The 24,544-nt window shown below is 46.2% G+C and overlaps 2 protein-coding genes across 5 annotated transcripts in view; both read left to right on the top strand.

The window, feature by feature from the left end:
* The window catches only part of PPP1R16A (protein phosphatase 1 regulatory subunit 16A), a 38,506-nt gene extending 25,742 nt beyond the window's left edge, over positions 1 to 12,764 (top strand). The window contains exons 2-10 of the mRNA XM_044684678.1: positions 6,777 to 6,936; positions 7,772 to 7,850; positions 8,236 to 8,395; positions 8,557 to 8,681; positions 9,022 to 9,147; positions 9,406 to 9,481; positions 9,588 to 9,726; positions 11,326 to 11,488; positions 11,716 to 12,764. Coding sequence (XP_044540613.1) covers positions 6,777 to 6,936; positions 7,772 to 7,850; positions 8,236 to 8,395; positions 8,557 to 8,681; positions 9,022 to 9,147; positions 9,406 to 9,481; positions 9,588 to 9,726; positions 11,326 to 11,488; positions 11,716 to 12,117 — 1,430 coding nt within the window. The 3' untranslated portion in view covers positions 12,118 to 12,764. The remainder of the gene's footprint in view (positions 1 to 6,776; positions 6,937 to 7,771; positions 7,851 to 8,235; positions 8,396 to 8,556; positions 8,682 to 9,021; positions 9,148 to 9,405; positions 9,482 to 9,587; positions 9,727 to 11,325; positions 11,489 to 11,715) is intronic.
* Positions 12,765 to 14,280: 1,516 nt separating this feature from the next.
* GPT (glutamic--pyruvic transaminase) lies at positions 14,281 to 23,550 on the top strand. Of its 4 annotated transcripts, XM_044658329.1 has the most exons (13): positions 14,281 to 14,339; positions 14,722 to 14,772; positions 17,473 to 17,626; positions 18,846 to 18,935; positions 19,037 to 19,145; positions 19,501 to 19,634; positions 19,935 to 20,178; positions 20,652 to 20,731; positions 20,837 to 20,973; positions 21,218 to 21,392; positions 22,590 to 22,745; positions 22,904 to 23,016; positions 23,120 to 23,550. In XM_044658329.1, exons 3-13 carry the CDS (start codon positions 17,480 to 17,482, stop codon positions 23,208 to 23,210), a joined length of 1,476 nt encoding a protein of 491 aa, XP_044514264.1. In that variant the 5' UTR covers positions 14,281 to 14,339; positions 14,722 to 14,772; positions 17,473 to 17,479; the 3' UTR covers positions 23,211 to 23,550. The 4 variants fall into 4 exon arrangements, with proteins under 4 accessions (XP_044514264.1, XP_044514266.1, XP_044514265.1 ...); XM_044658331.1 differs by lacking the exon at positions 14,722 to 14,772 and having other exon boundaries at positions 14,324 to 14,339; XM_044658330.1 differs by lacking the exons at positions 14,281 to 14,339; positions 14,722 to 14,772 and adding an exon at positions 16,126 to 16,145.
* The last annotated feature ends 994 nt before the right edge of the window (positions 23,551 to 24,544 follow it).

Genomic DNA, 24,544 nt, shown 5'->3' with positions numbered 1-24,544 from the left:
ATATTAGTTCTAAGGCCGAAGAGTGGTAAGGGCCAGGCATTGGGAGTTAAGTGACTTGCTCAGGGTCACACAGCTAGGAAGTATCTGAGGTCAGATTTGAACCTAGGACCTCCTATCTCTAGGCCTGGTTCCCAATTCACTGAGCCACCCAGCTGTTCCCAAAAACAATTGTTAACATTTGTGGTTTTTTTTTTTTAATTTGAGTTCCAATTCTCTCTCTTTATTTCTAACCTTCACCTACTCATTAAGAAGGCAAGCAATTTGACATAAGTTATATGTGTTCAGTCATGCAAAAACATTTCCATATAAGTTATGTTGTAAAAGAAAATAGACCAAAAAAACCCCACATGAAAAAAATTTAAAAGTAGTATGCTTTAATCTGTATTCAGACTCCATCAGTTCTTTCTCTTGAGGTGGTATATAACCTTTTTTTATCATGTTCTTCAGGAGGAGGGTGGAGCCAAGATGATGACTTAGTATCAGTGAAAGCTGAAACCACTCTGACAATATTTCCAAAATAATCTTTAAAAAGTGCCTCAAAATGACAGGAGTAAAACACCAACAGCAAGAAAGTGGAGTGAGCAATTAATATTAATTAGGCAACCACTTTATGCAGGTACTGTGTCAAGTAATAAGGACACAAAGACCATAAGTAAATAGCCCCAGCTCTCAAATTTTACATTATACTGGGTAGTTTTCTAAAACATGAAAATAAGTAGGCAGATATAAATGATTTGAGGAAAGAAAGAGGACTAGGAGCTTGAGGCATGAGGGAAAATTTTATGGATACAGTATTATCCTAGGAAGATGAGGATTCTAAAACTTGGTCATCTAGTTTTCCCATCTGGACACAGTATTGCCTTTAAAAAAAATCTTGTTCTTGATAAATAATTAAAACCATTATCTATTTTAGACAAATCCTACCTTTAATTTAGAAAATAAGTTGTAACCTAAAATCTAAGCTAAATTTTTAAGAGAAGTTATATGCAATCAAGTTTTGAAATTACTCAAAATAAAAAGTTGAAAAATAAAAACAAAAAAAAGGAAGGTAGAATGAGGGGGCTCTCCTGCAGAACACAACTTGAAAGATAGGCAGAGAGAGTTGTTTTTCATAGGTTAAGGGGGAACTGGAAGTAAAACTGCACAAAGAGGAGTGCTGACTGACTATCCCCTCCCCCCATACCCCCACCTACTGTTCCAAGTTCTACAACTGGGCATAGGCTAACTTTGGGATCCTGGGACTTAGGCTACACCAACAAAAGAGCACCTCAGACCCACCCTTTGAAGTCCCAGGCCCTGGCACCACAGTGAGACCTGGAAGTCCATAGTGCTGGGCTCTTTCAAGCCTGAGCTGTTGCTGTGGTGAAGACCCAAACCCAATGCAAAATAGCCTCAGTGCTGATCTCTGCAAGCCAGCAGCAGAGGAGACAGAATCAACCAGCAGCTTTCATTATTGCCAGTCCATAGGCAAAAAACAAACAACAACAAAAAAAAAACAGCAAAAGAAACACTTAACCCTCAAAAATTTCTATGGGGACAAAGAGCAAAGCACAGAACCAACAGGGGATAGTGAGATCCAAGCAAGTATATGCAAAACTTCAAAGAAAAATAGGAATTTGGTCTTAAGGTCTGGAAGAACTCAAAAAAGAATTCAAAAATCATAAGTCTTTCAGAACTGTCTTGAATCTTTGTATTGCTGGGAAAAGCTAAGTCATTCTTAGTTCATCATTTTACAACATTGCTGTTACTGTACACAGTTTTCTCCTGGTTCTATTCCCTTTATTTTGCTTCAGTTCATGTAAGTCTTTCCAGGTTTTTCTGAAAGCATCCTACTCCTCATTTTTTAAAGCACTTTTAAAGTATTCCATCATAATCATATACCATAACTTGTTCAGCCATTCCTCAGTTGATGGGCATTCCCTCAATTTCCAGTTCTTTGCCCTGATCATCCTGGGGCTTCTTTGAGAAGGACAGGTGGATCTATTCTTGTTCACCCAAGACACAGATGTCCAGATTCCATGTGTCCTGTCTCTGGTTGTCTTGAAAGCAATTGACTTTTTTTTTGGTACAGAGACTTAAAAGGGGAGGAGAGCAGACTCTTGTTTGTTTTTGGATTACTATCTGACCTTCTGTGTAGTTCTGTGGAGGCAGGTGTCACTTATCATAGTTTCTCATTGAATTTCTTGATTATTCATTGGTTTGGTGCAAATTTCAGGATTTTGCTAGGCATATATAGGATATAGGTAGCTTTCTTTCCCTTTATGTGGACATATTGGCTAGAGATCCTTCTAGTACCCTTTGGTTACTTAAGAGTCTCAAGGGAGCACATATCTTCTACTCTATTAGAATGTTAACATTACATCATTATGTATCATCTTCCAGTTCTTCAAAATAAATGTACCTTTCACTAGTATAGTCACAGATACTCTTGTATTTATATTTTTAAATTTGTACTTCAGCTGTTTTGTTTTGTTTTGTTTTTATCTGAAAAGCATGAGTCCTTTATTCCATTAATGATCTATTTTTTTTCCCTTATAAGATTATTCTCAGCTTTGCCAGGTAAGTTATTCTTGGTTTTAAGCTCATATCTTTTGCCTTTTAGGATATTTTGTAACAAGATCTCAGATTTTTAGTAGAAACTTCCAAGCTTTTTGTGACCCTGACTACAGTTTTTACTCTTTGGCTTCTTTTTGAATGATTGTTGTTGTTGTTGTTGTTTTCTTTGTTGTAGGACCTCTAGATTTTGGCTATGACACTCTTGATTTGATTTGCAAAACTCTAGACATAAACATTCTCTTTAAAAAATTATGGGGGATGGAGGCAGCTGGGTAGCTCAGTGAATTGAGAGCCAGGCCTAGAGACAGGAGGTCCTAGGTTCAAATCCGGCCTCAGACACTTCCCAGCTGTGTGACCCTGAGCAAGTCACTTGACCCCCATTGCCTACCCTTACCACTCTTCCACTTATAAGTCAATACACAGAAGTTAAGGGTTTAAAATTAAAAAAAAAAAATTATGGTGGGGAATAGGTCAGAGTCTTCACTTCTTTTTTCTGTCAATTTCAGATTTAAAAAAACAACAATTTTATTTTCAGTTCCAAATTCTCCTTCCACCCCTCTTCACCCCATTGAAAAGACAAAAAATATGACAGCCTTTATACATATGAAGTATGCAAAACATTTTCATATTATAGGTGTATATATAGTCCAGCAATCTAAATCCTTTTTTAGATATCTTTGGAACTAAGTATTCACTTCCCAAATCTGTTTTTCTCTTCTAAAGCCTTTGCCATCAGTCTGTAACAGTGATGAAAACACCCCCTGTATCCAGAAAGCCTCCATTTTTTGCTCCTATACTTTATTCATATAAAGTATTATGAGAACAGTCCTTGCTTTTTTAAAATTATAACATTATTTTGTTTTACTAATTACCCATGCTAACAAATTTCCACATAAATTTACCAAAGTTGTACAGTTCAAATTGTCTCCCTTCTTCCCTTCCCTCTCCCATCCTGGAGTTGATAAGCAATTCCACTAGGTTATACATGTATTATCGCTCAAAACTTATTTCTGTATTATTAATTTTTGTAATAGAGTCATCTTTTAAAACCAAAACCCCAGATCATATACCCAAATAAACAAGTGATAAATCTTATGTTTTCTTATGTATTTCTACTCCAACAGTTCTTTCTCTAGATGTGGATAGCATTCTTTCTCATTAGTCTATCAGAATTGTCCTGGATCATTGCATTTATTTTAGTAGCAAAGTCAATTACATTTGATTGTCCCACAGTGTTTCAGTTACTATGTATAATGTTTTCCTGCTTCTGCTTATTTCACTCCACATCTTCATGTAGGGCTTTCCAGTTCTTTAAGAAATCATCCAGTTCATCATTCCTTATAGTACAATAGTATTTTATTACCATCAGATACCACAATTTGTTCAGCCTTTCCCCAGTTGATGGACATCCCCTCAGTTTCTAATTTTTTGCTACCACAAAAAGCACAGTTATAAAAATTTTTGTACAAACAGTCCATCCCCACTTTTTTTTTATCTCTGAGATACAAACCTAGTAGTCATATTGCTGGATCAAAGGGCTAGTTCACAACTCAACCAATTTTGTTACATCCCCTCCAACATTTTATTTTCCTTTACTGTCATATTGACCAATCTACTTGGTGTAAGGTGGCACCCCAGAGTTGTTTTGATTTGCATTTCTTTAACCAGTAAGGATTTAGAACATTTATCATATGATTATTGATAGTTTCAATTTCTTCATCTGAAAGCTGCCTGCTCATATCCCTTGACCATTTGTGAATTGGTAAATGATTTGATTTCTTATAAATTTGACTTAGTTCTTTATATATTTGAGAAATTAGACTTTTATCAGAGAAATTTGTTATAAATTTTCCCCCCAGTTTGTTGCTTCCCTTATAATATTGGTCGCATTGGTTTTGTTTGTACAAATCCCTTTTTAATTTAAAATAATCAAAATGATTCATTTTACATCTTGTAATGTTCTCTATCTCTTGTTGGTCTTAAATTCTTCCCTTCTCCATAGATCTGTCAGTTAAACTATTCTACGTCCACCTAATTTACTTATAATATCACTTTATGTTTAAGTCTTATACTCATTTTGAACTTATCTTGTTATTGGCTGTCAGATATTGATCTAAATCTAGTTTTTGCCTTACTGTTTCCAGTTTTCCCAGCAGTTTTTGTCCAAATAGTGAGTTCTTATTCCAAAAGCTGGGATCTTTGGGTCTATTTCATTGATCTACTCTTCTATCTCTTAGCCAGGTCTAGATTGTTTTGAAGATCACCACTTTATAGAACAGTTTAAGATCTGGTACTGCTAGGCCACCATCTTTCACATTTTTTTTCCCATTAGTTCCCTTGATATTCTTGATCTTTAGTTCTTTCAAATGAATTTTGTTATTATTTTTTCTAGTTCTATAAAATAGTTTTTGGTAGTTTGATAGATATGATACTAAATAAGTAGATTAATTTAGATAGGATTATAATTTTTTATATTAGCTTGTCCTACCCATGAGCAATTAATATTTTTCCAATTGTTTAGACATAGTTTCATTTGTGTGAAAAGTGTTTTGTAGTTGTGTTCATATAATTCCTCTGTTTGTCCTGGCAGATAGATCCCTAAAAGAGTTTCACTTTCTATCTTTTGCTGCTGATTTTTGTTGGAATTATATAGAAATGCTGATAATTTATGTGGGTTTATTTTTGTATCCTGCAACTTTGCCAAAGTTATTAATTATTCCCACTATCTTTTTAGTTGGTTTTTTAGGATTCTCTTTAGTATGCCATCATATTATCTGCAAAGAGTGAGAAGAAGATGCAAAAATCCCCAGTTACTTCAGTTTATAAAACTTTTTCTCCACCCACTGACTCTCACATGTCATGTCTCAGGAGCCAACTGTGGCTTTCTATTTTGCCTGGGCCCCCTATGGAGACATTCCAGGGGAAATCTGGCCTGCCCCCTGTCTTTTGATCTCTTTTCTCCTTTCTCTATTGCCTTTTTTTTTTTTCCAGCTCACTACAGGGGGCACCAAAGTTTCCATTCTATCCTTGTGATCAAGTCCTCTCAAGATTTCCTCATACAGATTCTCTAATTGACATCTCTTCAATTTCCAATTATTTGTCACCACACACCAAAAAAAGCTATAAATATTTTTGTACAAGTAGGTCCTTTTCCCTTAGTCCTTGCTTTTAAGGAGTTTATATCTAGTGATGGATATGTACTCCAATAAGTATAATATGATTTGGGGTAAAAACAGCAGTGACAAAATGCAGGGTGTTTTCAGGAATATTTGTGAAGGGAGATTATTAACCACACAAATATGAAATGAAGGCAATGTGTGCAGATCATTAAACTTATGGGGAGTCTCCAAAGAGAGGCTAGATTATGGCTTCTTGGGTAGGGTATTCCTTTCAAAATGTTGCCTGGCCTAGAGATGATCTTTTAGCTCTAAAATTCTTTAATTTTGCGGGAAAGATCTTGAGAGCTTCTGAATAAGGAAGTTTAGTGTGAGCTAACAATATGAAGTGACTACTACTACACTAGACAGCATTAACAGAATGTCCAGTGCCGCTGGAGCATTGGGTCCATTTTGGGGCATCACATTTTGCAAAGACAAGCTGAAGTATTCAGAGGAGAAAAACCAGCATGGTGAGAAGACTTGAAACTCAGTGGGCCTGGTTGTGTTTAGCTTAGAGAAGAGAAGATTTAGCAGTAACATGCTTATTGCCTGCAGATATCTGAAGGACTATTGTATAGAAGGATGAAACTTGTTCTTCTTGGCCTCAGGAAGCAGAACTAGGAGTAATTAATGGAAGTTACTAAGGAGACCTATGTCAATTCAATATAAAGAGGAAAATCCTTAAATTTGGAGCTGTCCAAGAAATGGAAGGGTTTATCTTGTGATAGCAGTGAGTGCCCTATGATTGGAGATGTTTAAACAGAGGTTAACGATGACCACTAGTTGAAGATGTTATAAAAGAAATATATGTTTCAGGTAAGAGTGTGATTATTTACCCTTAAAAGTCCTTTACAGATCTTATATTCTATAACAATGTTATCCTACTTAGGACTATCTTTTGTGGATAATTGTCCTAGGTTTCTGTCACTCATGGGTCTGCCCTAGAAAGAAGTAGTCTAGTTCTATTTGTTTCTTTTTTATTGTCTTCCTTATTGGGTTATTGTCCAGGGACAAGTATCTTTAGTTTGCCTACCTTCCTTCTTTTTGATTTGTGGCCTTTAGGGTCAGAACATCAGTCTCCAGAGTTTACCAAAAGATTCAGAACTGGCTCCAACCTTTGGTCTCACCAGGCTGGCTTTGTCTACTTCTTGAACTGCTTCCCCCTGCCCTGCCTCCAGGAATCAGCGAGCAGCTGTTCCCACTGGGGCAGGTGGAAGGATGGGTAGGCAGGCAGGCAGGTCTGTTGTAAATGTTTAATGGGCAGATAATCCACAGGTAACCTGAGCCCCAGGCTTACAGATCTGCCAACCAAATGCAACTAAGAGGAATGTTTGGGGCTAAGCCTCTGTCTTTTTTATGCCTTTTCTCTAACCTAAGGTCAGTGGAATCCCTAGAAGAGTGCAAAGCCTGCTGAGGCAGTATAAAGACTGTGGGAGAGATAGGTTAAGGGGATCATCATGTGGGCAGGGCAGATGTGAGTGAACTCCACTTATGGGAGCCACTAGACCACTAGCAGGTCTCTATAAAGATTCATATGCTATTAGATCAAAACCTGGTCTACCAGACAGAGAAACTAAGCCAGGCCTAGCAACTACAAGCCCTCACCAAGAGCAGCCCACCTCTGGATGGGAGCTGCAACAGGGAGAATCCTTCAGGGCTTCTTTGGAAAACAGGGATAGCTAATGATTCTCGGGCATTAGCCTGCTTCAACATGAAAAAAAACCAATATCACCCTTTCTAGGAATAATAATAATAATGATAACAATATTAATAGCATTTTATGTAACACTTTAAGGTTTGTAAAGCATTTTATACATATTATTTCATTGATTCTCATTACAACCCTGTGAAGTAGATACTATTATTATCTTCATTTTACAGTTGAGGAAACCGAAATAAACAGAGGTTGAGTGGCTTGCCCAAAGATCATATCACTAGTAAGTGACTAAAGCCAGATATGAATTCATGTCTTCCTGATTCCAAATCCAATACTCTAACCACTATGCTACCTAACTATTTCTTCTCCCCAGGCTCTCACCTTGTTGTGGGGCCTAAAGGCAACTTGAACTAGCCACTCACTGGTTCCGCCCTGAGGCCTATAATGTGGATGAAATGGTGGAGCTTGTGATGCCACCGGTAAGGCTGAGGACTAATTAGAGAATGCTGTTCTCTCAAATCAAAACCTTTCTGGAGAATATCAGCCAGGTTTGAGTGGACCCCTTCAATGTTGATCTTGGGGAGAATTGTACCAGTAGAGACTCCCATGCTATAGGAATAGGTTAATTGACAGCTTACTACCTACAACCTGTAGGTATCAGGACTTTGGAGTTTCCTCATTCTTTCGATTGGGGGTGAGTGTAGGTTGGTTGAAAGGTAACAGTGATAGAATAGCTGGAAGAAAGTCAAGTTTAGGATCCATGAAGTTGACTAGGATTACTCACATCTAAAAACAGGCTGGGTACAGTTATCTCCAGAGTAGTTTGTATAAAAGAGATAGTGCCCTTCCTTCCTTGCTCCTCAGAAGGGAGAACTTGGCATTAGAGGGACAGATGGGAGAACTGTCCCTTTCTCCTGCAGTGGTGCCAACCTTCTGGCCATCAATACAGATGGGAACATGCCTTATGACTTGTGTGAGGATGAGTTGACTCTGGACTCCATTGAGACAGCTATGGCTGAGCAAGGTGAGTAGAAATGTTTCTCTAGGGTTTCAAGGCTGATATTAAACAAGTCCCCTCACTTTAGGAATCATTGATGACCTGGCATAAACATAGAAATAATGAGGGATGGTAGAGCTATTGGGATTGATAAGTTCTGGAGCAACCTCAAGCTCAGTACTCCCTAGGCATCACTCAAGAGAGTATTGAGGAGGCACGAGGAGTTCCAGAGCTGCACATGGTAGAAGATATACGGACCCTGCTCCAGACTGGGGCTGACATCAATGCTCCCCAGGATCATGGTGCCACACTGGTAAGGACCATTGATCAGTTCTCTTGTGGAAGGCTATTAACTCTGCTGGGTTGGTAAGGACCAAGTTGATGAAGAGGGAAGAAACCACATTATGCATGTCTGTAGCCTATTGGAGGACTACTGGGAAGTGGACGTAGGGTATTTTGATCAGTTCGGGTAGACAAGTACTCTGAGGGGAGGAAACCTTTTGTGTCTCCCAGCTGTATGCATCCAGACTCCCTTTACTCTTTTAAGGCACTGATGTTGGTGAGGGAGGGGAAAGAAATGGATACAATGGAAAGAGGAAGTTTGTCCATCCCTGGGCCAATGGAACTTCCTTAGCCCAGGTTCCTATCCCTAGTTGCACATTGCCTCAGCCAATGGCTACCTGGAGGCAGCTGAGCTGTTGCTGGAGCACAAAGCCAACTTGAGCGCCAAGGACCAGGATGGTTGGGAGCCACTTCATGCAGCAGCCTGCTGGGGCCAGGTGAGTAAGGAGAGGAGGGCAGACTAGGAGGCTATTGAGTCTTCATTCTAGGTGGAAGGGAGCAGAGCTGGTCCTAGGCAGCACACTGATGTGATTTTCAGCTCTCTCTTCCCATTCATATACTTCTGTACATAGTTGCAGAATATTCCATTGCTCTCAGTCTCCCCCTCCTCCTACCCTCTTGCCATTACCCGGTATGGGTCTCAAACCCCAGTTCTACCAGGGCAGTGTCAGGGGCAGCTTGGCTTGTACTCACAGGTGCATCTAGTGGAACTGCTTGTGGCACATGGAGCTGATCTGAATGGGAAGTCACTACTGGATGAGACCCCTCTGGGTGAGTGAGTGACCTCCCCCAGGTGTCAATTAGGGCATGAAGGGCATTGTCAAGGAAAAGATGCAAGACTCATAGATCAAGGACCTTCCTTTTGCTGTTCCCCTAGATGTGTGTGGGGATGAAGAAATGCGGGCTAAGCTGCTAGAGCTCAAGCACAAGCATGAAGCTATCATGCGCTCCCATGACCGCCACCGGGGCTCAGGCTCCCTGCTACAACGACGAACCTCTAGTGCAGGCAGCCGAGGGTGAGTGAGGCCTTCTTAACCTTGGATCCAAAGCCACAGCAAGCCTGCCATCCCAAGACCTACCACTGTGGGGAGCCCATTCCCTAGGGCTACTCAGTCATTCTCTCTCCCAAGCTTCTATTACCTGCTCCTGCTTTGCCCCTTCTCCCAACCTCTTATTGTCCAGCTCTTCCCATATCTTACCATGCCTCCTGTCCCTCTAGATCTTCCATTGCTTAACGCTACTATCCCCTCTGATGCCCAGTCTCATCTTTGCTATTCTCCCAGCCTCCTTTTATTGTATTGAACCCCCTCATCTTCCCATCTCTAAAATCCCAGCACCTAGCCTTCTTTCTCTCCTGATAATTCTCCTAGTTCAGTGATGGGCATACTGTGGCCCTCGGGCCAGATTCTGCCCCCTGAAATGTTCTGTCCCTCTGAGGGACATTATTCCTAATCGGACGAATACAATGAGTAGGATACAATACAATGAAACTTCGAAAGAGTTGCCTTAGAAACAGACTGACAGACGAACATTTCCTTTCCTTTTACCCCTCTTTAAAAAGTTTGCCCATCACTGTCCTAGTTTATTGCTTTCTCCCTTCTTTCCACATTTTAGAAGGTATCATTCCTTTTATATCAAAAACTCCGCCCTTTGTCTTTTTAGGATCTAACTAGTCTAGAATTTCTTGGAATGGTTGGCTGACCTAGGCTCCTGAACTGACATTAGAGTTATCCCAGGGGCACCATTGAACCATATCCCTTCCTTTCCATCTATCTCATCCTTCTAGAAGCAGTGAGGTGGCACAATGGATAGGCCTGGAGTCAGGAAGACCTGAGTTCAAATCCAGCCTCAGACACACATTGTGTGATCCTGGGCAAGTCACTTAAACTCTGTTAGCCTCAGTTTCCTCAACTGTAAAATGTATACCATAATAGCACTTACCTCTCAGGGTTGTTGAGAGTATCAAACGAGATATTTGTAAACTTAGCATGGTGCCTGGCACATAGCAGGTGCTTAATAAATCATTGTTTCCTTCCCTTTCCCCCCTTCTCCAACCTACCAGCCCCTGCTTCTTTTCCCCGTCATCCCCTTCTATTGCCTATTCAATTTTCAGTCCTTGCTTTCAATCTTTGGAGAGGTTCAGCTCCTTTTCCCTCTAGGTTGAAATCTTCCTTCAATGCCTATAGCCTTTGCCCCCTAAAGAGAATAGTTTCCCATCCCCAGTTTTTTCTTTGCCCCCTAAAGAGAATAGTTTCCCATCCCCAGTTTTTTCTAGAACCTCTTGTACTGATAGAAGAGACCTATGCTGACGTCAGAGGTGTTCCAGGGATAATGTACTCTTGATCTCATTCTTGCCCCCTGAGGCACCTCCCCCAGCCCAGCTGGAGCCTCTAGGGCAGAGTCCGGAGGGAGGAGGACCTAGGTTGGTGTTCCTTGGATGAAGGGTAGGTGGAGTTTCTCCTGTCCTAGGCCCTGGTCCAGTGCCTGACCCTGTCCTTGTTCAGGAGGCTGAGAAAGTTGACTGGAGGAGGGTGGGATATCAGGGACTTTCAGAGACCATAGGGATCCCAGAGCAGGCAGGGAGCTCAGAGGGGTCCTTGTGTCCTCCATTTCAGGAAAGTTGTACGAAGAGTGAGTGTGACAGAGCGCACCCACTTGTACCGTAAAGAACATGCACGTGAGGCCATTGTGTGGCAACAAGAGTCATCCACTGCCCCTGAACCCCCAGAAGAGGATGAAGATAAGCAGACAGATGCTGAGCTCCAACCACAGGCTGTGGTGAGAAGGCCAGGCCCTAAGGCCCGATCTCTTTTGTTTATCTTTTTATTAGTCCCATTTCTCTGACCACCCTGCCCTATCTTCCTCATTCATCTTCATTTGCCATCATACATTCTTCATTTACATTCTCCAGGTCCTTTTTCATGTCCTCTGCCCATCTCCAGCTCTAGATTTCATCCCTTATTTGATCCTAATAACCCCTACCTGGATTCTTTTCTTGCCTACAGGAGATAGACTCTGTGGCACTGAGACATCGAAATGGCAATGTAGGGGCAGCCCCAGTGGCCCCTAGCAGGCATCTGTATTCCAAGAGGCTGGACCGAAGTGTCTCCTACCAGCTGACCACACAGGAACCACCTGTCCCTGGACCCCTCACTCGGGACAAGGCACACCATACGCTGGCTGACCTCAAGCGCCAGAGGGCTGCTGCCAAGCTGCAGCGTCCTGTAGCTGAGGACCTTGGTTGGTCAGGGGGTGAGGGACTACCTTGTGCTGAAGCCCAGGACTCTGGACTCCCTCGAACACCAGTCTACTACACCTTAGCAAGTGGGGACCCTCCCCTGCTGAAGCTGACTGCCCCTGCTGAGGAGGCCCCAGCTGAGAAGAGGCCCTGCTGTGGGATCATGTGAAGTAGACAGGAGTCATGGGGTCTTAGAGGCCAGCCGACCTTCTTCCCCTTTCCCTCTTCTATTTCCCAGGGAGAGGGACTGGAGCTACTCTCCCCCATTTCTCCAGTCGGGGTGTGAGGCACAGGGGAACATACGGCCTCCGTCCTAGGCACCGTTGGGAAAGGCCTGGCTCACTTCAGCCCAACCCAGCCCATTCTTTACTCCTACCCGGCAGTGGCAGGACTTCTAGCAATGAGTGAGACTGGCCAAAAAATGTGTCTGGGGACCCCAACTGCAGTCAGTCTTATGTCTCCTGGACTTGAAGGTCCTGTTGTTAGGCCACTATGCCTCTCCCACTTTGGGTCCTGGAGTATGGATAGACTGAGGTCCAGCTCATCTCCTCACTCCTGCCCTGGGGGAGCCAGGGGAATCCTCTTCCCTCACGTTCACCCTTGCCTTACCCTTGCCAACCCACTTCTTGGTAGCTTTGGAAAAGAGCATCCAGAGTGGGGGGAGTGGCACTTGGGCCTTGGTAAGGAGAAGCCCTCACTTAGGCTCCTGTCTCAGGTTCAGACCCCTTTGGGGATAGATGCCCATGATTTGGGGCAAGGGAATAGAGGAGTCCATATTTTTATTCTGTGAAACTTGATAAAAGAATTTTCTGCCAATGGTGTTGCTGTCTTTTTTTGTGTCCATGACAGATAATGCTCTCTGCTTGTCACACTCCTGTTCTCTGTGGGTTTCCCAGAAGGCTTTTGTGGCCCAGTGGGCTATATTAGTGGAGGACTTACTTGTTCACCATCATCACCATAGATGGCATCCCTGAAGAAATTAGCAAAGGCTGGGTTGGTGTATTATCAGAGTGTGATAGAAAGAGCACTAGATTATACATATACATATACATATACATATATATATACACACACACACATACATAACATACATACATATCATATGGGACACTTGCATTCACATCCTATCACTTCATCAAACTGTGTTGCTTCTGAACATTGAGAGTAGTATAACAGATGTCTCTAAAGTATCTTCTGTCTCTAACCTATGATTCTTTATCTATGTGTAAGTTGTTTTGGGCCTTTGGGCCCAAGTTTGTGTTTATAGGTATGTGAGGAGGAGGGGTTGTGCCACTCCAGTTCCTGTTGGAGAATAAGGCCCTCCTGGGCTAAATATCTAGCAATGGTTCTTGTTTTCCTTCCTATGACCTCCTGCCTGGACCCTTTTAAACCTTCTCCCCTTCGAAAAGAGTGTGGGTTGGCAAGAACATGGTGGACAGAGCTAGAGCCAAGAGGAATCTGTCTAGATGGAAAGGAATTGACCTATGGGGAGAAGGGATTTCTTAACCTGGAGGCTGGGCAAACCAAGAGAAACGTTACCTGACCAGGGCTTTAGGGGGAAGAAGGAAACAATCCGGTGCCCTGGCCTCCTTCCACAGGGGGTGGATCTCACCTAGACCCTGGCCTCTTGCCTAGGACAAGGGCCTCATGGTGGGGTGCGGGGGAGTGAGGAGCAGGCTGCCAGCTTCCTCTTGAGCTATCATTGGAGAAAAGATTGGCATAGCCCTGGCCCTTCCCTCCCTCCTCCCCCTTTGACAAGCTGGCTAGGGCCCAATATATATCAGGGAGAAGGCACCTTGGCCCCAGCATTACCAAGGCAAGGCCACAGCCTGATAAAGGAAAACACCCAGGACTGGTCTTCACCTCAGCCTCCTGAGTGTCAGAGCCTTTCCTAGTTCCCGTCTCTGTCTCTTCATCCTTTAATCAATTTCAGGCCAGGACCCTTTGGGCCCAAGAGGCCTTCAGGTAGATCACATTCATCCCTTGGCCTGTTGCTGACCCTTTACCCATTTTGCATTGGGCCTGGGCTGGACCACATTCCCTACCATCCTACTTTTTTGTCTCCATGTTCCCGTGACCTCTGCCTACTTACCTTTCCTCTTTTCCCATTTCCTCAGTTTCCTTAAGCAGTGGGGAATTGGGGGCAGGGGGCAGGGGCACGTACATACAAAGGGCATGACTCGGCGCCTGTGATTGGGCTTGGGTGGTGGGGAGGGAGGGCCCTATGGGCGGGCTGGGGTTAAATTTAGTGTGGGATGGTGCAGCTGCTGCTGAAAAGGTCATCAGGGGGAGGGGAACTATCTGGCCCCGCCCGGGGTCCAAACCCATATTAGCCTTGTGCCCTGGGAGAGGGAAGGGCTGAGTAGAAAGAAGCCTGCTGCCCACCAAGAGGTGAGATCTCTGGGAGAAGAGGTCCACTTTACATTCAGCATTCAAGCAAGGCAGGCAAGGGGCAGATTCAGACAGCTGGGCCATTTCTGCTGCTTGGCATAGAGTGGGATTTGGGGGGATGGGCAAAGGTGGCTCTAGGCAAGGCAAAGTGGTGGTGGGCCTTAGGACCGAAAACATGCCAATCTCAGCAGGGGCTCAGCTATATGCAGTGGCTGGAAGTGCAGCAAAACTTGGTTGGAGCTACCTCCAGCTGGGCCGGGCTACTTACAGGTGGCCCCTGAAGGAAGGGAAAGGGAGAGGTGGGGCTAGATCAGGATAAAAGACTCCTAGCTCCTCCTCCTGCCCACTCGTGGAGCCCTCTGACCGTCTCCCTTCCTGCCAGGGGCAGGGAACACAGAGAAAGGACCTAGCAAACCTGGACTCTACCCACAAGGTGAGTGTGGGTTATGGGGAGAGGGCTGGATTGTGGTCCACACCCTAGACAGGTGTATTAGAGTTGGAAGTTCACAAGAGTTCCTCAGGACTGTGGACAAAAATGAACCCACACATTCTGATCTGTAGCTTCAGGTTCAGTCACCTCTAGGGTCCCCTCCTAGAGCTAGACAATGGCTACATTGACATCCATTCCTCAGACTCCTTTCCTCCCCCAGATTAATGTCTCTGGAAATTGGTTTTATGCTGCATTCAGCAGCAGCAGCAGCAGCACCCTGTTTTCCCAAACCTTTGGTGCACAAAAAGCCTAGAGTAGCTCTAGTTTGGCAGATAAGAGGGAGGAGGGGCCCTGAGAGCCTATCAATAGCTCCTATCCAACTTCCCCCCACCAGTTAAGGGCCTAGAAGTTTGGGGGAATGAAGGCTATCACCAGGGGGCAGCACACCTAGAGTGTCCTCTCGGGGATGGATCTGAGCCCCTCTGGGGACAGTTACTTTCTCTGTCTTGCCTGCCTCATCTCTAGCCCCATCCCTATCTTCCCTAATTCAGGATTTTGCCCAAGGCTTGGGATCAGACTATGTAACACCTCAGTAAATCCCTCATTTCCGTTCCTAACCACTCTTCTGCACATCCTTGCCCTTAGATTTGTTCTTGTTTCTCCCCCTTCTCTTTCTCTGACGTGTTCTGAGTCCTTGGTGCTAATCCCTTTTTTGCTTATGTCTGTCTCCTTTTCCTTTTCCCTGATTCCCCTGTCCTTGGGTATCCTTTGCCCCTATATGTACCTCTGTCTGCATTTCTGCCCCTGTATCCACCATCCTAGTCCTTCTATATGGCCCTGGACCCAAAGCTATAATTTCCTGAAAACTAAGTTCATTTAGAGCAGAAAGTGAAAAGGACTGACCCAATGAGGATGCAGTTTCAGAAGAGGCCAGCTGCTTCTCCAGAACATCAGTGGTGGGGTTGTGGAAAGAAATCCCTTTGCTCACCCCATACATCCTCCCATGTTGGCATCCAAGGGGCAAAGTCCCATCCATTCATGTTCTGCGGGGCTCCATTCTTGCCTTGCGTTTTTCATCCTACCTAGCTCTGGGGACTTGCTCCTGCTTAATTCTACCCCTAGGGAATGGGAACTTGAGGCAAATGAGATGCCAAGAGACTTCCAGCTGCAGTAGGTGGCTACTTCCAGGTCTGCAGGTTGCTTGTTCTCCCACTGGTGCTATGCAGATCACCCTTCCTCCATCTCTCTGTCCTTAGTATCCAAGGAGTCTCTTTTCCCCATGGACTAGTCCACCAAGCATTTAGGGAAGCAGGACGCTCCCCTTCAGAGGGACATTTCCCAAGGACACGGCAAACAAACCTCTGATCTGGCCTTGGGTAAGAGTTCTGAACTGCCACCACCTCCAAAGCTCTCCTCCCCCTTCCAGGACTTCCTGACCAGGCAGGCCTGCATGGGAGTGAGAGGAAGGAGGGAGCAGAGTCTGCAAGGTTGGAAGACTTCTCCCCCCCTCCAATGTATAGCAGTTCCAGGTGTTCATGTCAGCTGAGTGGATATAGAATGATGGTATCAGAATTCCACCTCTAACCAGAACCCCCACGGCCCTGCCTAGTTGTCAGGGAAACACATCCCTGGTGAAAGGACAAAATGAGGGTGCTGAAGCTCACTAGAACCCTGATAGGGTAACAACCCAAATTCTGGGGGCAGTGGCAGGACTGGCACCATGCCCCAACTTGCTGACACCCTCAGACTTCCTAGTCCTCAAACTTCAAGATTGTGCACTCTTCTTCATCTCACCCTGTCTCCCATCTCTTCTCGGTCCCTCACCTCCCTCTCCACTTGGTCTCTATCCTGTGGCTGCTTGAGCCTCTCTCTCTCTCTCTCTCTCTCTCTCTCTCCCCTTTCTCTCTTGTCTCTTTCTCTGTCTCTCTCTCGCTGTCTGTCTCTCCCTCTCACCCTCTCTCCGTCTCTCCTTCGTTATGTGACTGTCTCCCTGCTCCCAGCAGTGACAGGCATCCTTCTCCTAAGCCCCGCCTCTACCTTCCCTCCCTCCCCTGCCCCTTCCCGGGGCAGAGCTATGCCAGGGCTGCTGGGGCGGGGCAGGGGGCCCGGGGCCCCAGCTCACTTCTCACTCTATCCTCTGTGGGACAATCCCGGATCTCAAGGCTCAGTGGGAGAGGGAACTGCCCCACCCCAGCACAGGTTTCCCACTCTCTCTCTCTCTTCCCTCCTCAACTCCTCTGCTTCTGGAACCATTTCCTCCTCCCTACCTCTCTTCCCTTCCCGGATCTCTCTGCCCTTTTCTTTCCCACCCCCTTTCTCTTCTTTTCCTTCACATTCCTCCCTCTCCTTCCCCCAATCCTTCTTTCCGACCTCCTGCTCTTTGCTCCTTCCTTCACTTCACCTCACCTCATCTCACCTCCCTAGCTACCTCCCTCCTGCCCTATCTGTGCTCCCTTCGTGGGCCCCAAGCCCGATGTTTCCTCTTTCCCCCTCTTCTATTAATTCCTTCTGGTCTTCCCTGCTTCCCCAATACTCTTAGGTGATGTCCTTCTCTTTGGCCCCTGTCTAGTCCTCTTCCTTTATCTTCCCCCCTCCCTGGGACTCTCCCAGGACCTCCTACTTTACTGTCATGCGTGGGGCTGTATGGAAAGCCGGTGTGTGGTGGGGAGCACTGAGTAGGCTTCCTGGGTTCCTCCCATGCAGGACCAAGATGAACATCAAACAGCTAAAGAAGCCGGAGATTCGGGAAAAGGTGCTCACCATAGACACCATGAACCCATTTGTGAAAAACATCGAGTATGCTGTGCGAGGGCCCATCTTGCTGCGGGCTATGGAGCTGGAGAGAGAGTTGAAGCAGGTACTGCCATGGATTCCTCTTGCCCCTTCTCCCCAGGGCCCCTGGGTGCCTTCCCAAACCCTCACTCAGTCCAAACCTGTAACTTTTCCTTGGGATAAGCGCTAAATCTCCCAAAGACCTTCCTTCCACCTAATTTCCTCCAGCCCACCGAATGCATATAGCACCTACTATGTGAGGCTCACCCTGCCCAAAATATTTCCTGATTCAACTCTCAGCCCTAGCTATACTCACTCCTTTTTTTTTTTTAACCCTTACCTTACATCTTAGAATTGATCCTGTATATTGGTTCTAAGGCAGAAGGACTAGGTAATGGAGGGTTGAGTCACTTGCCCAGGGTCACATAGGTAGGAAGTGTCTGAGGCCAAATTTGAACCCAGGACCTCCAGTCTCTAGACTTGACTCTCAAATCTACTGAGCCACCTGGCTGCCCCCATACCCGCTTCTTGAGGCTATCTCTCCCTAGGAATACAGCACCCCCCTACTCCCATCCCAAGGAAGTCACTCTCCCTGTCTTACAATAACATACTCTTTATGCCAACCTTTTCACATGCCTTGAGTCAGGGGCATCTTGTTCCCATGCTTGAGACTTAACTTTCTGCAATTGAGATTACCCAAGGAACCCAAGGCCCCTGAGTAATAGGGTTGGAGAATCCACCCAATACAGGGATAAAGAGGCCTCACCTCACTGCTAAGCCAGACTTTGGCCCAGGTGTCTTGTCACCTAAAGCCCAGGGCTCCTTCCCCAGGCAGCTCCAGACTATGGGCAGGAAGAGAAAGTGAACCCAAACTGTCTTGTCATCCTCCTCCATTCTGGGGCTTGAGCAGGGGCTGAGCACTTCTCTTAGATCCTGCCCATTGCCTTCTCTAGTCTCCTTATCCCTGCCTCACCCACCCACCCCCCACTCCCTCAGTACAGCTTTGGGGCTAGAGGGAGAGGCTGAATGAGTAAGGAATTCACCCTCAGCTCTCCTACCCCTTGCCAGGGGCCCTATAGCTTGTCTAGGCAGAATGGGGCAGGCAATGGGAGAGGCTGGGCCCCTTCCCCGCCTCAGGGTAATTTGATTCTGGATGCCCAGACACCTGGGAGGGAAGGAGGGAAGAAGGAAGAAGAAACAAGAAACTAAGGGAAAGAAGGAAAAGGTTTTCTGGGACACCCCCCCTCCCATTTTTCCCCCCTCCTGTCTCTGTGTCTCTCTTATCTGTCTGTCTGTCTCTCCAGGGTGTGAAGAAGCCCTTCACAGAGATTATCCGGGCCAATATTGGAGATGCCCAGGCTATGGGCCAGAAACCAATCACTTTCTTGCGCCAGGTGAGAGGCTTTTGCCCCCCACTCTCCCTTCCAGTTTAGCACTTGTCCTTACCTCATGGGCCCTCATTTGGTGCCCTTCTCTTTTTTCTCACAACTCCCAGGTCCTGGCCCTCTGCCTATACCCAGATCTCCTGAGCAACTCATCCTTCCCAGAAGATGCCAAGAAACGGGCGGAGAGGATTTTGCAGGCTTGTGAGGGTCACAGTGTAGGTGAGCCCTTTCCCTGCCCACGCCCACATTGCTCTCCTGCCTCCTCCAGCAGTTCGTCACTGGGTTTATAGCAGAGGAACCCAGTTTTGAATCTTAGCTCTGCTGGTTCCTACCTTGTGTATGACCTTGGACAAGTCACTTTACTTCTCAGGGCCTCTGGTTCCTCATCTATCAAATGAAGGGGTTGGACTGAGGCCCCTTAAGCTTTGAATCTATGATTCTTTGATTCTAAAGGGGAGACCTAGTCCCACCCTCAAAGACCCTCTGATGTGGAGGGAAGTATGGCTCAGCCCATGGTCCACCTGCCCTTCTTTCTGACCTTTGACCATTTTGTGATCTCCCCTTCCCTGCTTAGGGGCTTATAGTGCCAGCTCTGGCATCCATGTGATCCGAGAGGATGTGGCGAGATACATTGAGCAGCGTGATGGAGGCATTGCTTCTAACCCTGAGAACATTTTCCTGTCCACAGGGGCCAGTCAAGCCATTGTGGTACACCTCCCTCTTTCTCTGTCTCTTCCCTTCCCCCAAATCTGATTTCCTTAGACCCCTCCCCACCCCACCCCTTGCTCAGCCTTTCCCCTAGCAGCCATCGGCACAGAGGCCCCCATTGTGCCCAAGCCTGGCACAGCCTATGCCCAGTTGGCAAGGAAAGGGGGAAGGGGAGGGAGACGTACAGATTCCTAATCAGGGCCAGGGGGCCCAGGGCCCCAGACATCTGATGCGTGTCAGGAGGAGGAGGTAAAGGGACTGAGCCCCGTCCCCGACTCAGCTTTTACCTCTCTTCTTTAGACGGTGCTGAAGCTGCTGGTGTCATCCCAGGGGAGGACCAGGACAGGGGTCATGATTCCCATTCCTCAGTACCCATTGTATTCAGCCACCCTGGCTGATCTCAATGCTGTACAGATCAACTACTACTTGGATGAGGAGCATCAGTGGGCACTGGATATGGCCGAGTTGAAGCGGGCACTAGAACAGGCCAGAAACTCCTGTGAGCCCCGAGTCCTGTGTGTCATCAATCCAGGCAACCCCACAGGTCAGTTTCCCTTTCCCTGGCCTCATTTGCCCCGTCCCCTGTGTGGAGATTAAAATTAATATTCAATAACTACAATATACTTTATAAATTTTTATTAATAACAAAACTAACAAAAGAGGCCTAACTAAAAGGTTACTAACCAGCCTGCTCCCAGGAGCAAAAGAAGAAAAGAGGGAGGAGTTATAGCAAACTATATATAAACGTGACCATGCAAATGTGGAGGTGCAGGAGAGATTAAAGGGAATTTGGGGAAAACTAAGGGACTTATGGAGGATGAAGTACAAGGTTCAAAATCTCCATTTATACACCTACCAATCTGGCCCCATCATCTACCCCATCCTCAATCCCAGATTCCCTTGTGCATCACCCTCCCCCAGTCTTGGGTTAGGATTAGTACTAGGCCTCCTTGTCTCTCCCGGGACCTTCTCTGACTTCCTCCTTTCCCTTTTTGTACTCCCCAACCTAAAACCCAGGGCAGGTCCTGAGCCGTGAGAACATTGAAAGTGTCATCCGATTTGCCTACGAGGAGCATCTCTTCCTGCTGGCTGATGAGGTGTCTAGGCAGGGCCTCTGCTAGGGGAGGTAAGGGCTGGGCTGAGGGAGGCCTTAGGAGGGCTTTTGACTGTGAATGTGACCTCCCCTCTGCCTGGACCTTCAGGTTTACCAGGACAACGTGTATGCTGAGGGATCCAAGTTTCACTCGTTCAAGAAGGTGCTGATGGAGATGGGATCACCCTTTTCTGAACAGCTAGAGCTCGCTTCCTTCCACTCCTGCTCTAAAGGCTACATGGGCGAGTAAGACACCAGGACTTCTGCCCCTCTTTGGCCAGGGAGATACAGGGCTTCTCCCTCTGAGCCAGGGAGACCTGGCTATCCCCTTTATCCCCTCCCCTGATTAATAAGAAACCATCCTCCCCAGAACTTTCCTAAGCCCCAACCACCCCTTAGCATAGCTCAGCCACATCCACAGTCCTAAGTCCCTTGAGGATCCTTCCCTAATGCCTTAATCCTTCTGATCCTCTGACACTCTCCTTTCCAGGTGTGGGTTCCGGGGGGGCTACACAGAAGTGGTGAACATGGACCCTGCAGTACAGCAGCAGATGTTAAAGTTGATGTCAGTCATGTTGTGCCCCCCAGTACCAGGGCAAGCTCTCATGAACATGGTAGTGAATCCCCCTCAACCTGGGGAGCCCTCTTATCAGCAATTCCAAAAGGTGAGTAGGACCAGAGCCAAGGAAGATGGTGAGATGGGAGGGAGCGCCCTCCACACAGGGGATCCTTTCTCCCAGGAACAGTTCAAGGGGTGAGTGGAGCCAGGATTCACAAGCAGGGTCCTAGATTTAGAGCTGGAAATGGCCTCAGATGTCATCTGACCCAACCCTTCATTTTAGAGATGAGGAAACTAAAGCCTAGAAAAGGGGACAGGCTTGCCCAAAGTCACATACCTGGAGAATGTTTAGAGTGAAGAATCTGTCCAAGTTGCTCCTGATTTAGATTCAATCCAGCAAAAGCCCAGTCTTAGGGGTACTGGATGCCAGGGGAGAAAGGATGTGTTTGGATTAGGCACGTGCCTTGTCCTCATGGAGCTCACAGACCAATGGAGGAATAAGAGACAAATGCAGGTAACTACACAATTGCATGAGAAGGGCAAAGAGAGGAAAGGCTGAAACCAACTGAGGACATCTAGTTGGAGATGGTGCTCTAGGAGTTGGGCTTTAAAGGATGAATAGAAATTGGCATGACTGTCAAGAGCACAGGGATATCCGTGACTGGCAATGAAGCACATGAGAAGAATTTTACTGGAAGTACTTTGGAAATGTTGAGGAACAAAGTCAGCTGAGAGACAGCAAAGTCAGAAAAAGGAGGCAGCTTAGTTAAGGGGAAACACTACATGTTAGACATGTTGGATTTGGGGGCCAGTGATGAGCGGCTTTTCAGCCTTTCGGGATGTGATCATATGACATCCTCAGAAACTTGGGAGTTGTCTACAGAATGGTAAGGTCAATTAATTGGCACGTATTGGCACATGCTCTATAGGTACAAAGGATAAAATCATCCCTTCTAGGAGTTTACATTAGACTGGGGGTGGGGGGAGATATAAGGCTGAATGGAATTGTCAAGGGAGAAAGGGTAAATAGAAATGAAAAGGGCCAGGGCAGACCCACATTCAGGGCTGGAGGAGCCAGTAGAGACAGAGAAGGAATAGTGGGAAGGGATGGTTAGAAGAACCAGGGACAATGTGTGCTATCTCTACCCCCCAGAAAGAGGAAGAAGATAAGTGTTTTTTTGGCCAGAATCCAAACCTGCAGAGGATGAGGATTGAGAATTTGCTATTGGACTGCCCTTCTGAAGTTGTGGAGTGGGAGGTGGCCAGCATACTGGCCAAGTCCTGACTCTTCTTCCCACCCTAGGAGAAGAAGACTGTGCTGGCAGATCTGATGGAGAAAGCCCTGCTCACGGAAAAGACTTTCAACCAGCAACCTGGCATCCGATGTAACCCAGTGCAAGGGGCTATGTACTCTTTTCCCCAAATCCAGCTACCCCCTAAAGCACTGGAGCGTGCAAAGGTGGGAGGAAATCCACCCTTGGGATGGGGAGTGGGACTGGGCTATGAGAGACTTGAGTGGGCTGGATCCCTGAAGTACGTGTGTGTGTGTGTGTGTGTGTGTGTGTGTGTGTGTGTGTGTGTGTGTGTGTGTGTTCTTCTTTCTCTTTTGCTGCCTAGGAGCTGGGTCAGTCTCCTGACATGTTCTTCTGTATGCAACTCCTAGAGGAGACTGGTATCTGTGTGGTGCCTGGCAGTGGCTTTGGCCAGAAGGAGGGTACCTACCATTTCAGGTAAAGGATAGGAAGTTTCACTGAGAGTTTCAGTGGCTTTAAAGGCCCCTTCCAGAGCCCTGAGGGGACATGCTAACCACTGACCTTTTATCCTCTTCCCCAGGATGACCCTTCTTCCCCCTGTGGAGAAGCTGAAGATGCTTCTAGACAAACTGAGCCAATTTTATGTCAAGTTTACTCAGGAGTATTCCTAAGGGACAATGATTGAAGGGAGAATTGGGAAGGAGGACTTCCTCTGCTCTTCTGTCATCTGGTCCTTCTCTGGAAAAAGGTCTTGACCTCCAACCTATCTGTGATTCCCTCCTTTTCCTGTATTCCCTATCCCCTCCTTGGGGGCTGTTGGAACAGGGTGGTGGAGAGGGATGTGATCCCCAGCATCTCTGAGGATCCCAAGTGAGACCCATAGGGATCCATGGGAGGTACCAGGGCTGAGAGCCTGGGCCCTGGACCCCTCTTATAGGGCATCCTAATAAAGACACTTATGATGTTTTTGTGCCCCTTCTTCTTATAGAAAACAATAAAGGGATATGTGACTTTATGACTCCTGAAGATCATATCTGGGCTCAGGGCATGTGGCTAATGAAACAAAGCCATATAGAACAAATCCAAGAGACTGGCCTCTCCCTTACATTCATCTTCCCTCAGCCTGAGTCACCTCCACCAGCTTCTTAGAGGCTGGCTCACTCTTAGCTACCATTGTTTCCATCCCCAGTGTTTCTACATTAGTACCCTCCTTGTGGGCTTCTATCAGGCTGATTGGTGCCGCTTGAGAGCCCCTCTTCCCCTAGACTCCAATGTATATCCAGAGCCTCCCCTGGATAGACACAAAGTCTGCCTCTCACCATCCTTCAGGGTGAGGAACAAGCCAGTTTAAAAATCCAATTCAGCAAACATTTATAAATAGTTTACTATGGGAGGAGTCTTAGGATTAACCCTCAGAAGGCAAAGATTACATGGGATCACAGTGCACAGGCTAGTAGAAAAATGAAATATTTGCTATGAGACAAGACAGTCTCAAGGGTTAGCCAGACTCCTGAGAAAAGAGAATGTCGGGCAAAAGTGACTTCCTGATGAGGGAAGCAAAAGATAGCAGGAGATACTGGAAGGAAGGATTGTGGCTTTGACCAATGTGGGCTCCAACTTAGTTAGCCATAGGGCCTCTGGCTTCTCTGCACCTCAGCTTGTTCACCTATAAAATGAGGGAACAGTATTAGATCATCTAAGGTTCCTTCAGGTAATATACCCTGTAATCCTGAGTCAGCCTCCCCTAGGCTCCTCTGAGGGCACCTTTGCCCTTCAGTTTCAGGACTTTCACCTTTCATTGTTTTTGGATCCTTCTTTTGTCACCGAACCCTACCCAGAGACCTCTGAGCTTCCACACCCGCCACTCCAAGACTACTTGGTGCCCTGGTTTCTGGTTAGATCAGCAATATTGAATTCCCTCTGTTGCAGGCTTGCATTCTAGACCCTCTTTTCCACTTAGTTGCCTTATTCACCTTGAGCACAAGGTGTATTTTCTAGAGTTTGT

This window comes from Gracilinanus agilis, chromosome 1 (genome assembly GCF_016433145.1).
Source record: "Gracilinanus agilis isolate LMUSP501 chromosome 1, AgileGrace, whole genome shotgun sequence".
Lineage (NCBI taxonomy): Eukaryota > Metazoa > Chordata > Mammalia > Didelphimorphia > Didelphidae > Gracilinanus > Gracilinanus agilis.
The sequence above is the reverse complement of the archived record's forward strand: the minus strand, read 5'-3'. Positions and strand labels throughout refer to the sequence as shown.

Coding starts and splice junctions, on each gene's coding strand:
- GPT (XM_044658327.1), top strand. CDS start 16,414: ATGAGGGTGCTGAAGCTCACTAGAACCCTGATAGG. Junction 17,627..18,845: donor TGGAGAGAGAGTTGAAGCAG/GTACTGCCATGG, acceptor CTGTCTCTCCAG/GGTGTGAAGAAGCCCTTCAC. Junction 18,936..19,036: donor CAATCACTTTCTTGCGCCAG/GTGAGAGGCTTT, acceptor CACAACTCCCAG/GTCCTGGCCCTCTGCCTATA.